Source organism: Hyaena hyaena, unplaced genomic scaffold, assembly GCF_003009895.1.
Source record: "Hyaena hyaena isolate Hyena2069 unplaced genomic scaffold, ASM300989v1 scaffold_149, whole genome shotgun sequence".
Taxonomy (NCBI): domain Eukaryota; kingdom Metazoa; phylum Chordata; class Mammalia; order Carnivora; family Hyaenidae; genus Hyaena; species Hyaena hyaena.
The window spans coordinates 849,251-865,437 of record NW_024080781.1 but is presented as its reverse complement, the minus strand read 5'-3'; the positions used below and the strand labels follow the sequence as shown (position 1 = coordinate 865,437).

Sequence of the window (16,187 nt, the reverse complement as noted above, 5' to 3'; positions counted from 1 at the left end):
TGTTTGAGGCAGAGAAGGACAAATATCATATGTTTGCACGTATAGGAGGATTAGGAGGAACTTGACGGAGGACCAAGGGGGAGAAGAAGGGGGGAGATGGTGGGGGAAAGGGAGAGAGGCAAACCATGAGAGAATCTTGAATGCTGACAAAACCTGAGGACTGATGGATATGGGGGGGAGGGGGGCATGGAGGAGGGCACTTTGGGGATGAGCACTGAGTGTTATGTGGAAACTAATTTGACAATAAACTATTTGTAAAAAAAAAAAATGTTGTTTGAGGTTCTTAGCCTTTTTTTATTACATAGGAACTTTAGACTCACTTGGTTAAGCTGCACTCATGTTGGGAATTACTAGACCTGCCTAAATTTTGTTAATGAATGTGGGAGGAGTAAATATCTTCATAATGACCCTCTCTGGGAATGTGGTACATCATGTCGTTTCCTCAAAATATCTTCATTGACTTTTAGTAAAGCAGCTGCTATCTTCGTATGTTTTACACATTTCTTAAGTTGTTTCTTAATATTTTATAGTATTTTCTGCTCTTGCCAAATTTCCTAACGGATCGTGGTGGGCAGATAAGAATGCCATGGAAGGGAGGGAGGAAGGGAAAGAAGCTTCTTTGTTTATTGTACCAGCCAGTTCATTGAATGCTCCAGTAGGTTTTATATTTTGTACTTAAGAGTTTGCTAAGAGGGTTGTTACATCACCTTGGAATTTTTATTCCTCTTTTATATATTTGTTTAATTTTGGAGAGAGAGAGCACACACAAGCATGAGAGGGGCAGAGGGAGAGACAAAGGGAGAGAAAGAGCGAAATAGAGTGAGAGACTCTTAACCAATCAACCAGGCTCCACACTGAGAGCATAGCCCCATATGGGGCTTGATCTCACAACCCTGGAATCATGACCTGAGCCCATTATAAGAGTCGGACACTCATTCAATGGAGCTACCCAGGTGCCCTAGTCCTTTGTATTGGTTACCTCTTTTCTGTGTATTACAATAGTCATAATTTTCGCACACCTTTTAAAGCTTTTAAGTGAAGACAGTAGCATCTTTGTCTTATTTTTTATTAAGTTTTCCATCATCAAGTATTGGATTAAATGTAGGCTTAAGATACTATTAATGTTTTTAGAAAGAGGTGTTGTGTTTTATCATATATGTTCTTTCATAAATCTTGTTTTATCCTGTCCCTTTATCTTGGCCTATTCTCTTATTATGGTTTTTAAAATGATATTTTTCAATGTTTATTTTTGAAAAAGAGAGTGTGAGTCAGGGACAGGCAGAGAGAGAAGGAGACACAGAATCCGAAGCAGGCTCCATGTTCTGAGCTGTCAGCACAGAGCCCAATGCAGGGCTCGAACCCACGAGCTGTGAGATCATAACCTGAGCCCAGGTCAGACACTTCACTGACTCTGCCACCCAGGGGCCCCAATCTTATTATGGGTTTTTATAATGTTACTTCTAGATTTTGAAGAGTGTGAAATGAATCTTTCTCCCTTTTTTCGGGTTCTTATATGCTCCAGTGGAATTACCTTCCTTTAAATCTGCTGCATGCTTTTGAAAGTTTTCATCAATTCATAGTATTTTTCTTGAGGTCCCAGTTGAGGTTTTTTTGTTCTTGTTCTTTCTCCCTTCTTGGATAGAGTAGAGTGCAGTTCAGGGGTGCCTGGGTGGTTCTTTCAGTTAAGTGTCTGACTTAGGCTCAGGTCATGATCTCACAGTCCATGGGTTCAAGCCCCATGTCGGGCTCTGTGCTGACAGCTAGCTCAGAGCCTGGAGCCTGCCTTGGATTCTGTGTCTCCCTCTCTCTCTCTGACCCTCCCCTGCTCATGCTGTCTCTCTCTCTCTGTCTCAAAAATAAATAAAACATCAAAAAAAAAAAAAAGAAAGAAAGAACAGAGTGCAGTTCATATGTTGGCTTTGGCAACAGACAGTGTGGGCGGTGAGGTTTTGGCTCACGCTGCAGCACGTCTAGGGAACCCAGCAGTCTCAGCAGAGATGTCCAGCAACACTGCCATTAAAGCCGCAGAGGAAGATGGAAGCACATTGCATAAACCACAAGCCTCTGTCTTCACCTAAGTAATTTTCATGAGATATCTGTGATCTTGTGTAAAAAGCTCAAATACTCATCTATCCCGTAGAAAATAAGATGTTGCAAAGCTTTAGCCTTACATGATGAGAAAGTCTCATCTCCATGTGGTTTGCAGGCAGAGCCCTCAGCTTCCTTTCCTTCATGGGGATGACCACCTAGGGTGGTTTTATCACTGAGAAGTGCTGTCTTCTGACATTTGAGCTGATGAGGAGCACTGCTGGCTCTGACAGCCAGCTGGCCCAGTGCCGACCCCAGGCTCTGCCAGCCTCTGCCCTGCCAGCAGTGTTCTCCTGATCGGGACCACACCCCTCTGAGTAGAGGACACTAGCTCCTACCCTTGCATTCCTTAATAGGATTTACACAAGAAGAAGGAAAAGAACTTCAGAAGGAGAGGAAAGTGTGACCTTGTATTTTGCATATGAGATTCACTTTCCTTGAAATCTCCTAAAACAGACAGGCTTCAGAACAAACTAGGATGCAGATACCAAAATTTCATTTTGCTCAGAATTTTTCACCTTGCCTTCTGTTGACTCTTTCATCTATATGCGGGGCCTCAGCAAGTGTTGACTGAGTGCCTGTGATATGCTGGTCCCTGGGCATAGAATAGTGAGCAAGAGCCAGTGCCTGCCCACCTGTCATTGGAAGGACAGGCGTGAACCCCAAGTCACAGGAACCATGTATGCAATTACAACTATATGCATGAGAGGTAAGGAAAGTATCTCAAAGAAGGGGTAGACATCCTCTCCCTTATTGTATATTATAAAAGAAACTTTGAACTTGGTGTAAAAATGGTGTTTAATCCAAGACAGAAGGACTTAGTCATTTAAATCAAATGAACTTTTCATCTTGGAGAACATGTTGATGTGCTTCACAAAGCTCTGCTGACCTTTGGTCGTGGGGTTTGCCAGCCCGAGACGGGCTTGTTCTGCGCCTGCACGTGTGTGTGCACTTAGCACCGGGGTCAGCAGAAATGCTGACTGCCATGCTAGCAGAGCAGCGCCAATCATAAGCCACAAACTTTGCATGATGTGGTTCAAATATGGGTCCAATCAGTAGGTAATTAGGCATCTGACTATTTGAAAAAATAAAAACAGAACACTATGGGGTTAGTGTGTAGTATACAAAGAGGCTGTGAGGCTACATACTGGTCTGCAAAGTATTGTGTGGGCAGTTCAGGCCCTGGAATCAAGCAGGGCAGCAGTGATGAGGGAATACACTTCTGCAGGTGGGAATACATAGTAGGGAGTAGATAGTATATAGTAGGGCGCAGAGTGCCTACTGTCTTCACTCCTCAGGAGTGAATTTGCTCCTTGTGCTTTACTGGGATTCCATATACAATTTCTTTCTGAATTGAGGAGTTTGGTTTTTTTGAAAAACTAAAATTCCCCGATGAAAATATTACCTCTTTTTTTTTTTTTTTTTTTTTTTTAATGTTTATTCATTTTTGAGAGAGCATGAGCATGTGAGTGGTAGAGAAAGAAGGGGACAGAGGATCTGAAGGGGACTCCGTGCTGACCACAGAGAGCTGGATGCAGGGGCTTGAACTCATGAACCGTGAGATCATGACCTGAGCCAAAGTCTGATGTTCAACCAACTGAGCAGGTGCCCCTATCAGTATGCATTTCTTTTTCTTTTCTTTTTTTTCTTCTTCTTCTTCTTCTTCTTCTTCTTCTTTTTTTTTTTTTTTACAAATAGTTTATTGTCAAGTTGGTTTCCATATAACACCCAGTGCTCATCCCCAAAGTGCCCTCCTCCATGCCCATCCCCCCTCCCCCCCACATCCATCAGTCCTCAGTTTTTGTCAGCATTCAAGAGTCTCTCATGGTTTGCCTCTCTCCTTTCCCCCCACCATTTCTGCCCTTCTTCTCCCCCTTGTTCCTCCGTCAAGTTCCTCCTAATCCTCCTATACGTGCAAACATATGATATTTGTCCTTCTCTGCCTGACTTATTTCGCTCAGCATAACCCCCTCAAGGTCCATCCATGTTGCTACACATGGCCAGATTTCATTGTTTCTCATTGCCATGTAGTATTCCATGGTATAGATAAACCACATCTTCTTGATCCATTCATCCGTTGATGGACAGTTAGGCTCTTTCCATGTTTTAGCTATTGTTGAGAGTGCTGCTATGAATGAAAATATTACCTCTTAACAGTTGGTGCTGACCAATAGTTACAAGTAAATTGTTGTGTGATAGGTTCATTGTGTTTGATCTAAAAAGAAAATAAAACATAAGAATGTATTGAATGTGCGCACGTTGAAGATACTTTTGGATTTCATGAAGGTAATTGAAATTAAAAGGCTATTAGGGGCTGATACAGGGAAGATACAAGGGTGATAAAATGATACTGAAAGAGTCAAACAAGGGAAGAGTTTGTGTGCTCAACTTTCATTCCTAAGAGGATTCTCTCAGTAAGATTCAGATCTTATCATTCTTGAAAAATGCTTAGACTTTTGAGGATAAATGTAAACATAAGTTATGGATAGAAGCTTTTGAAGTAAATATGTGGGAGGGTTACTTCTCTCTGACAATATATCACCTGGAAAAAAAATGCAGAGTGATGGTAGCAATTCAAATTTCCATTACAAGAGGAAATGGACTGAGTCCTGTTAGTGAGATATAAATAAATATGTGCTTACGATGGGATCTTATCTGAAAGAAATTGAAATGTATTACAAAGCACAGTGAAAAATGGGTTCTTGTACACGAGTCATAACACGTGTGTAGGGGGAAGAAAGGTATAGAAAATTCTATGGGATGGATTCCAAAAGCAAGTTTCTGATGTCCACATGTTAGAGCTGTGAGAAATACATAGATGGTGATTTCAGGGTTTGCTTTTTACTTGTGAGAATTTGCTTTTAGAAAAGAGCACAGCTGTCTGAGGCATTTTTGACTTTATTTTCTTAGCCCACTTTTCTTTTAGTCCACTGCTGGGAACTAACTTAAGCTGGTTTGGTCATTTGCATTGTCAGGGACTATTTGGGAGGAGGTATATGTTTCAGCGAGGTTCAGGCACATCTCCCTACTTATAGGTAGATGCCACCTGTTCCAGGGTGGGGGGCCGTTGTGCCCCAGTATCCCAACTCAAGGTGCATATTAAGGAAAGAAAGTCTCAGACTGAACTCAGGTACATTTAGAGTTTATGTGTAGCACATAACTTTTTTTTTTTTTTTTTTTTTACAAATAGTTTATTGTCAAATTAGTTTCCACATAACACTCAGTGCTCATCCCCATAAGTGTCCTCGTCTATGCCCATCCCCCCTCCCCCCCACATCCATCAGTCCTCAGTTTTTGTCAGCATTCAAGAGTCTCTCATGGTTTGCCTCTCTCCCTTTCCCCCACCATTTCCCCCCTTCTTCTCCCCCTTGGTCCTCCGTCAAGTTACTCCTAATCCTCCTATACGTGTGTAGCACATAACTTAAAACAGGCCTTAAAGTTTTAAAACCAGCTCTGTAAGCTTATTGCAGTCTTAGCTCTTTTCTTGTAGGAAACTGACTAGCTCTCACTAGAAGGATGTTTTGTAGCAGTTGTGGCAGTGTTGTCATGGTGGAATTCAGCTAGAACCACATAAAAAGAATCTTTCTGTAAGCTCTTTAGCATAGAACTGGTCAAAATCAAAGCCCAAAAAGCCAATGGTATTATTGTTGGAATATTTCAATATCTAAATTTTCCTCTTTTGTTCATACAGTGGTGGAGATGGAAGTATAATATTTTTATTTTCTTCAGATATCTTGAACATTACTCATTTCATCAGTAGCGCTCAAGATATCTGGGTGTACCTGGGTGACTCAATCTTTTAAGTGTTGACTCTTTTTTTTTTTTTTTTTTTTTTAAAGCATCCAACTCTTAATTTCAGCTCAAGTCATGATCCCATAGTTTGTGAGTTTGAGCCCTGCATCAGGCTCTGTGCTATCAGCAAAGACCCTGCTTTGGATTCTCTCTCTCCCTCTCTGTCTGCCTCTTACCCACTCTCACGTGCACTCTCACTCTCTCTCAAATAAATGAAGAAAAGAAAATCCAGTATTCATGCTGCTGACTAATCAACCATTGATGCTGATGAACGGAGTTAGCTGAGAGTTCAAGTTGCTGACATTGCAGTGTGTGTTTCCATCATGTGAATTGCTGCTTATGCATCCTTAGCCTCTATAGTTTCCATTGGACTACATTAGATCTTAACCAATTGCTCCTGACATATGCATATCATACTAGATTGAAATTATTTCAAAGGTAAGTTATATAGGACCAGACAGCTTCACTGGTGAACTCCACCAACTATTTAAATAAGAGCTAATACTAATATTTCTTAGATTCTTCTAAAAAATTGAAGAAGTGGGAACACTTATTTTACAAGACCAGCAATTAGACTGACAGCAAAACCAGACAAGAATGTCACAAGAAAAGAAAATTATAGGTCGGTGTCCCTGATACAAAGATATAAAAATTCTCAACACAGTTGAAGCAAACTAAATTAAAGGATGATACACCATGAAGGTGGTATTTACTCCAGGGTTTCAAGGCTGGTTCAACGTCCACACATCAGTATGACACATCACATTAACAAAATGAAGAATAGAAGTCATATGTTCATCTCAACAGATGTAGAAAAAGCATTTGACAAAGTATTCATTTACAATAAAAATTCAACAAAGTGAGAATATGGGGAACATACCTCAACATGATAAAGGCCATATATTAGGAGCCCACGACTAACATCATACCCAGTGGTGAAAACCTGAAATATTTTCCTCTAAGATCTAGAACTAAGAGAAGGATGCCCACTCTTACCACTTATATTCATTATAGTAGTGGTAGTGTCTGTCAGAATAATTAGATAAGAAAAGAAACAAAAGCATCCAAATCAGAAAAGTAAAAATGTCTCTATTTGTAGATGGCATGATCTTACATATAGAAAACACTAAAGACTCAACCAAAAAAAAGCTTTTAGAACTAGTAAGTCAGTAATGTTGCATGATACAAAATCAGTACATAAAAATCTATTACATTTCAATATACTAATAACAAACTATCAGAAAGTAAAACAATCTCAGATGACATTTAAAAAAATAGTAAGGAACAAATTTAAGGAGATGAAAAATCTCTGGACTGAAAGCTGTAAGATGATAATGAAAAAAAATTGAAGACAGGGGCTCATGGGTGGCTCAGTCGGTTAAGTGTCTGACTTCGCTCAAGTCATGATCTCACGGTTCATGGGTTCGAGCCCCCGCATTGGGCTCTGTGCTGACAGCTAGCTCAGAGCTTGTCGCCTGCCTTCAGATTCTGTGTCTCCCTCTCTCTAACCATCCCCTGCTCATGCTGTCTCTATCTTTCTCTCAAAAATAAATAAAACATTAAAAATTTTTTAAAACAATTTTTTAAAACAGAAATTCTGTTTTTTAAAACAGAAATTTTGTAGAAGACAGAAACTGAAATATATTCTGTGCTTGTGGATTAGAAGAATTAATATTATTATAGTGTATTACCCAAAATGATTTACAAATTCAGTGCTATTCTACCACAATTCCAGTGGTATTTTTGACAGAAATAGAAATTAAAATCCTTTAATTTGTATAGAACCAAGAATGATCCCAAATAGTGAAAGCAATCTTGAAAAAGATAAAAGCTAGAGGCATCATACTTGTGATTTTATACCATATTGTAGAGCTCTAGTAATCAAAACAGTATGGTATTGGCATAAAACAAAAAACAGACACATAAATCTGTGAAGAGCACAGAAATAAGCCCATGCTTATGTGGTTAATTAATTTTTAACAAAGAAGCTACAACTATACAATGGGAAAAGGATAGTCTCTTTCCTCAATGTTGGAAAAACTGGACGGCCACGTGCAAAAAATGAAATTGGACCCCTAAGTTAAATCATAACAAAAATCAACACAAATGGATTCAAGACTTACATGTAAGACCCGAATCTCTAACTCCTAGTAGAAAACATAGGGTGTAAGCTCCTTTGCAGGAAGTGTTGGTGGTGATTTTTTGGATGTGACATTAAACATAAAGGCAACAAAATAAATGAACAAGTGGGACTATATCAAAATAAAAAGCTTCTGTTCAGCAGAAGAAACCATCAGCAAAAGAAAGGCACCCTAATGAATGGGAGAAGGCATTTGCCAATCATGCATTCCACAGGGATTAATATCCAAAATATACACAGAATTCATAAAACTCAATAGCAAAAAACCAATAACCCAATTAAAAAATGGGCAAAGGACCTGAATTCACATTTTTTTTTAAAGAAGATGTACAAATGACCAGCAGATACTTAAAAAAAAGGTACTCGCTATCACTCATTATCAGGGAGATGCAAATCAAAATGACAAGGTATCATCTCACACCTTTCCTTTTTTTGTTTAAGTTTTTATTTAAATTCCAGTTACCATGCAGTGTAATATTAGTTTCAAATATACGTTAGAGTGATTCAGCACCTCCATACATTACCCAGTGCTCATCACTCCTTAATCCCCATCACCTATTTAACCCATCTCTACACCAACCCCACCCCTGCTTCTGGTAACCATCAGTTTATTCTCTATGGGTAAGAATCTGTTTCAGGGCACCCGGATGGCTCATTTGGTTAAGGATCTGACTCTTGATTTGGGCTCAGTCACAGTCTTGCCGTTCATGGGATAGAGCCCTGTATCAGGCTCTGCACTGTCAGTGCAGAGACTGCTTGAGATTCTCTCTTTCTCTCTCTCTCTGCTCCTCCCCTGCTCATATTCTTTTTCCTTCTCTTTCAAAATAAATAAAAACTTAAAAATAAAAAAAAGAATCTGTTTCTTCCCTTGCCTCTTCCCTGCCCCCCGCCTTTGCTCATTTGTTTTGTTTCTTAAATTCCACATATGAGTGAAACTCTGGTTTTGACTTTCTCTGACTTAAGTTTCACCTAGTGTAATACTCTCTGGTTACATCCATATTGTTGCAAATGGCAAGATTTCATTCGTTTTCATGGTTGAGTAATATTCCATTGCATGCAAACACACACACACACACACACAATTTCTTCTAACCATTCATGAGTTGAAAGACATTGGGCTGCTTCCATAATTTGGCTATTGTATATAATGCTGCTGTAAACATCAGGGTGCATGTTATTATGTAAATTACTAATTTTGGATTCTTTGGATAAATACCTAGTGCAATTGCCAGATTACAGAGTAGTTATTTTTTAACTTTGAGGAACCTCCATACTGTTTTCCAGAGTGGCGCTACCAGTTGGCATTCCCACCAACAGTGAAAGGCATTCCTCTTTTTCCACATCCTCACCAACATCTGTTGTTTTTTATGTTGTTGACTTTAGTTATTCTGCTATGTGTGAAGTGATAAATCATTGTAGTTTTAATTTGTATTTCCATGATGATAAGTGCGGTTGAGCATCTCTTCATGTGTATTTTGACTTCTGGATGTTTCTTTGGAAAAATGTCCATTCATGTCCTTTGCCTGTTTTTTAATTGGATTATTTGTGTTTTGGGTGCTGAGTTGTATCAATTCTTTATATATTTTCAGTACTTTTTATGGGATATATCATTTGCAAGTATCTTTTCCCATTTCATAGGTTGCCTTGTAGTTTGTCGATTGCTTCCTTCACTTTGCAGAAGCTTTTTATCTTCATGAAGTCTCAATCATTTATTTTTGCTTTTGTTTCCTTGCCTTGGGAGACATATCTAGAAAAAAGTTGCTATGGCCAGTGTCAAAGAGTTTATTGCCTATGTTCCCTAGGTTTTTATGGTTACAGGTCTCACATTTAGGTTTTTCATCCATTTTGAATATATATTTGTGTGTGGTGCAAGAAAGTGATTCAGTTCCTTTCTTTTGCATGTGGCTATCAGTTTTCCCAAAACCATTTGTTGAAGAGAGAGTTTTCCATTGGATAATCTTTACTGTTTTATTGAAGATTAATTGACTACATAGTTGTGGGTTCGTTTCTAGGCTTTTTTTATTCTGTTGATCTGTGCATCTGTTTAGGTACCAGTACCATATTGTTTTGATCATTACAGCTTTGTAGTATAACTTGAAGTCCAGAATTGTGATGCCTTCAGCTTTTTGTTTCTTTTTCAAGATTGCTTTGGCTATTCAGGGTCTTCTGTTTTCCTTTCAAATATTAGGATTGTTAATTCTAGCTCAGTGAAAATGCTTTTGATAATTTTTCACCTCATACCTTTTAGAATGGCTGTCTTCAAAAAGATAAGAAGTAGCAAATGCTGGTAGGGATATGGATAAAAGAGAACCCTTGTAAGCTGTTGGCAGGAATGTAAACTGGTTCTGTTAACTTAGTATATGCAATGTTAGAACAGTTATTTAATTTGTAACGAGGCTCTTGTATATAATGAATATATGATCAGACGGCTTATGCATTGTTAAACATTTTAAATATTAGGATTTATCTGGTTGTGAGTTTTTCAAGAGCCACAGTATATAAAACAAACTTAGTAAAGATAGCTGTTAATAAGATATTATATGGCTTCCTATATGCTGGAGATTTTGGTGATGTGAATTTTTGAAATGCTGTACAAAAAAAGTCCTATCATTTGAAAAATGAATGCATTAGTTGCTTGATCTCCGAGTGTTAGAGACTTAGTTGGGAGAGTTGCAAGCTTTGTTTTCTATCAAGTCCATGCCATTTCTAGAGAAGACGAAACCAGGACTGTCCTCCTCAGGCCTAGCCCAGCTGGTGCCCTCACGTCCACAGGAACTGAGGAGAGGAGGGAGTAGATGAAAGAAGTACTCCCTGTACACCTTCCTCATGCTAGACCTTCACACAAGGCGTCTCATCTGAGAGCCATGTCACACTCAGAGATGCCCAGAGGGACAGTCAGACCCACCTGACTCCAGAAGTCCTTCCTACTCCCCCTCCCTGAGCTGTGGACACGATCACAGCCAACCTCAGGCACCAGTGCCAGGTCGAATCCCTGTGTCACCACAGAGACTATGGAAACATAGCCACGTACAAATTAACCCTTAAATCATTGAATACTTAAATAGAGCTTTAGATTTAAACTGGAAACTTAAAATTGTCTCATCAGGAGCATGTATAAACTGAATTTTTTACTCCTCTAACAATGTGAAGAATGCAAGTGGATATATTTTAAATGAAAACAAAGTAAACATTCAATATTGTTTTTAAGTAAATTACAAAGTTTTATTGAATCTGATGATTACAGAACGGAAGGAGGCAGAAGATGAAGATATTGGTATTTTATCATGGTGATTTGGTTTGGATATTTATTTTTTACGGCTATAATGTTTCTTGTGTAATAGGAAAGAATAAATTTCTCACTGTTGATGATAATTACCATAAATGTTTAAAAGGAGAGGGACCACTTTTGAGGAAAGTACTGAGCAGTGTTGCTGTATATTTGTTGGGGCAGCCACTCAGGACAGGTTTATCCCTTGATTAGCAAGCAGGTTAATGTTGCCTGCCACTCTGTAGTGCTTTAGGACAGTTGGATGTCATGCTTGGCTGCGCTCCTTGCTTTCATTGTCTAGGATTGCAGTGTAATTCTTGGCTCACTCATCACTCTCCTCTTTCTGCCCTGCCCCCATGTCTCCACAGATCATTCTGTGTTTCTCTCCTGTTGGTCACACACTGAGAGGGAGAGCTCGGAAGTTCCCAGCCATAGTTAACTGCACGGCTATTGACTGGTTTCATGCGTGGCCACAGGAGGCTCTGGTCTCAGTCAGCAGGAGGTTCATTGAGGAAACCAAGGGAATTGAGGTAATGCCATGTCATCTCTGAATCTCTCGGTCTCTCTCTCTCTTTCTCTCTCTCACACTCACTCACTCACTCACTCATTGACTCATTCTGACCAAAAGTCCTCAGTAAATAAGTAATTTCCAAAATGCACATCCTACAGAAAAAGTTAAGCCTTCTGTTTAAGATGGTAAAATCATCTTTCTTGTTTGCATTCTATGGAATATGGTGATTGACCTCTTGGTACCAGGTTGAGATGTCTGTGCACAAAGGTGTGCTCATAGCACACAACTGTGTTCTTACTTACACTGACTCACCAGGAAAGCCAGGGTCATTAGTTTCTTGAATCATAATATGTTTGCTGAATATGAATCCTTTAAGTCCACAAATAAACACCCCAAGAGAAAAGTAGCCACTCATAATCATGGAATGCTTGATCTTAACAAAGTAAGGTAATTAATTGTGATTTTTCTCTTACATTATTGATGGGTGAAAAAAGCATCCCCATGAAATCTGCAGTGATGAAATAAAATAATGTATCTGCTTCTTTTGTCTTATAGGTTTATGTTTTATAAATTACATTTGTCATTTGACCATAATGAAATTTGTACATCTTGTTATTACATTTTTAAATGGTTGCATGAAACTAAAAACCAAACAAAAAGCACTTCAAGTATACTTCCCATTTCAGAGGGAAAAAGCCATGTAAATATGAAGGTATCATTTAGACTTCCTGGAAATGAAGTTTTATTGATACATAGTGCCTTTCTGATAAGATAGTTTGGAAGGGTGGTAATCGTGAATATTGTTGCCCAAGGAGGCTTGTCTTCAGATTCCACTGAGCGGTAAGGCTAAAATATCTCAGCCAAAAATAGAATCGGGGCTATGGAAGAGATGTTGTCTGTTTCCATCTGAAACTTGCTTGGAAACAGACACAGCCCACTGTGGCCTCACTTATTCCCAAGAGCTTGCCACTTTTCCAAAGAATCCATTCACATTTTGTTGAACATTATATATTTGGTGGCTGGATGGTTAGAAATCTGGACATACTTACATATTTAATTATTTGTATGCAGCTAGCGTTGTTGCTTATTTCTTATTTTTATAGATAGCTTTATTGTAGTACAGTTTATTGCCTTTTCTAAAATGTCCGTTATTCTACTTAAGTGCTGGAGTGTCAAGGAAGAACTGTCAGCATCAAAAACATGCATACGATAGGGGCACCTGGGTGGCTCAGGCAGATAACCAGCTACCTTCGGCCCAGGCCAAGTTCTCGCAGTTCATGGATTCAAGCCCCAGATCAGGCTCTCTGCTTTCAGTGCATGGTCTGCTTCAGATACGCTGTCTCCATTTCTCTTTGTCCCTGTTCCACTCACTCTCTCAAAAATAAACTTAAAATTTAAAAACGTGTATATGATAAAGCCTTTGTGAGATTCAAATACTTCCTCTCTCCTTTTTTCACACTTAAAACATTTCTGTAAATAGGAAAAATGATCTCTTCTATTTCACTCTTTTTTCCACATCCAGAATGATTTTTCTTTGACCTGTCTCTACACTTACCCTTAACGTTGAATGCACTCACCTGGACCTTTAAAACAACAGCAGCAACTGTCTTTCTGGGTAAAGAGTGAATAATAATGTATAGTTGGGTTTTGTTTTTTTTTAAGTTTATTTATTTTGAAAGAGGGTGACCAAGCAGGTGAGGAGCAAAGAGAGGGATAGAGAGAATCCCAGGCAGGCTCCATACTGTTAGTGCCGAGCCCGATGCAAGGTCAGACCCAGGAACTGTGAGATCATGACCTGAGCCTAAACCAAGAGTCAGATGCTTAACAGACTGAGCCACCCAGGCAGGCTTCTATAGTTGGATTTTTTAAAAGTGATTTTCACTTTTGTCCATTGGTCAGAGGGCACTGCATAGCACTAAGAACATTTGGGGAAATATATGTAAGTTTGTTCTCAGGCACAGCAAGTGGAATGGTAGACACTCCCTAGAGTGGTTAATTTCTGTCTGAAACACTGCTTTCACCATTTACAGTGTTTTCTTAAAGAGCCGAAAGAACCCCATTTAATGGAGACAAACACTAGCATTAGATAAAGTCTGCCAGAAATATTTGGTATTTTGAAATCTGAAAAACCAGTAAACATGACAAACAATAGTGACAGTTACTAACCACAAAATTTTCAAGCTCTTGCTAGGTTCACTGTATTAGTAGAATTACATAGGGCATTGTTTGGTCTCCTAATAATTATAAGAAGAGTTCAAAAATACCAATTTATTGGAGAATCAGCGTGTATCTTTTAGTAGCAAAATTCTCTTTTATACAGTTCATGTTATCACACTGGTTTGCTAAAAAGAAAAAAACCAGTGTACTTCGTTTCTTAATCTTAACTTCCCAAATGGGAGGAACCCAAAGCTAGTAGCACGGTTTTACTTGGTGTTTGGCACAGTGCTTTTTTTAAGTTCCTTGTCTTGGCTCTCATGATGCAGGCTTTCTCCTGCAAGGTTAGGCGCCACTTCAGAAACAGTTACCGCTGAAGGAGCTTTGATACGCCAGTGACCATTGACATCTGCTGGATGAGGCGGGACTTGCATCATGTTAAGTGCAGAGGGCTCCCGGCAGGTGCCGAGCACTGTCTCGTGGTATCGTGACGCCTCCTATAGGATGCTGATTGTCAAGTAGGAATTTTAAAAGCACTTAACCATTTCTGTTTATGACTAAAAACAGATCAGCCAGAGGGTTTCATTTCAGTTGAGTGTGCCTATTTAATTTTCCCACCTTCCCAATTTGTTGCTTACGAGCAGTAATTATAATTCAGAGTGCAACGTGTCTATCTTCTTCTAAAAATGTGTGGTGCCTTTTCTGCAGAGGTCAGAAACAGCTTTTAAATTTTTTGAATGGGCACTAATTTGATCATTTTCTTCATTTTAATTTTGATCATTATGACTGAAAGGTATCAGCATAATTTAGGTGCTTCTTAATTATTGACTTTATTTGCTGAGTATAAGATAGTTATCCACAGTAACCCCTCTAGCCAGAGATAAAGGATTCATTAAAGGCAAGTGGGTTTTTTGTGTGTCGACATAGACTTTTCAGTCTGCACACACTTAGCACCCAGGGGTATCGGCTGTCTGCATCTAAGTAAAGGTTTGTGTTACTTTCCTGCTACCTGGTATTGAGCTGAACCACAGCTGTCAGATGACTAAAATAGTTTGGCCCTTAAGGATCACTGGGTATTTATCTGAAGGCTTTGTGTCAACATACACTCCTCACTCCTCAGGTTTGGAAGTACAGATGGGGAAGGAAACGGTGTGAGGAGGCAGAGAAGGAAGACGTGCTGGGTAACCCTGCGAACGGGGTTGCACATGCTGTGAGGAGGTAGTTGGGAGAGGTCCTTACCAAAAAGTACATGGGTCACAGTTAGGAACAGTCATGAAAAAAGGCGGGGGAAACGGTTGTTAAAAGATGAGTACTATTGTTGGTTTTTGAGTCAAAGTGAATAATAGACATACTTGAGAGCTGGGCCTGATGAAGGCAGGAGTTACTGACTGGAAATGGAAAGATGAGCACCCTCACTGAGGAGGAGTGAGATTTGCATTGGGAGGGGTCTCCATTCTCAGAAAGATCTGAGCACGATGGAGGAGCCCATCCTTTCTGGGCATATTGGCCAACTGGCAAGTTAAAATTCTCCTTCCTTTTGATGGGATACAGCTGAATTATTCCATAAGGTCAGTACCATCAGCTTTTTCAGGGAATGACTTCATTCCACCCGCCTCTACCTCTTCAATCCAGAACTTGTCACAGTGTCTGGTAATAAAGGAATGGCATATTTTACTACCATTTGCCAATCTAGTCGTGGAAAATGTGCCCTCAAAGAGGAAAGTTATTTCACTGCTATACGTAAAAACTGGCTTCTTCATTGATTCTTGGGTTCCTTCTGAAAATGGTAGGGGACAGCATGAAGAGTAGCAAACAACATTTTGTTAGTGACAGGTATGTTAGCGGTGTTTTTCTTACTGACTTTCAGCACAGTTTTTTTTCTTTGAAATATAAATGAGGGTGGTTCACTACAAATTTTAAAAGTTGAAAGTGCTATAGAAATTCATTGAATTGGGGGAAAATCTCCTCCTCTCAAGGAGTACTAAAGCCATTTTAAAAGATCAAGACAGAAGCAGATGCAGTCAAAATTATCCGGAATCTGCCTAAATCTCTAACTGGCTTAAGCCTCTATTCAGACAAATGAGAAAAGGCCCACATGATTGTTGACATCCTTCACGTTCTTCAGCCTGCTTCTCCGTTGTGCATGTGCACTAATACACTATTCATCATGCATTTCTTTCTCTGTGCATGTTAATTGATTTAAGAACAGCATTGCAAAAACCGGTAGAATGCCA

At 39.3% G+C, this 16,187-nt stretch overlaps 1 protein-coding gene across 1 annotated transcript in view; it reads left to right on the top strand.

Moving 5' to 3' along the window:
- The window catches only part of DNAH11 (dynein axonemal heavy chain 11), a 353,093-nt gene that overhangs the window by 212,008 nt on the left and 124,898 nt on the right, over positions 1 to 16,187 (top strand). Inside the window, exon 55 of the mRNA XM_039238848.1 lies at positions 11,657 to 11,818. Within this exon, the coding sequence (XP_039094779.1) occupies positions 11,657 to 11,818 (162 nt within the window). The remainder of the gene's footprint in view (positions 1 to 11,656; positions 11,819 to 16,187) is intronic.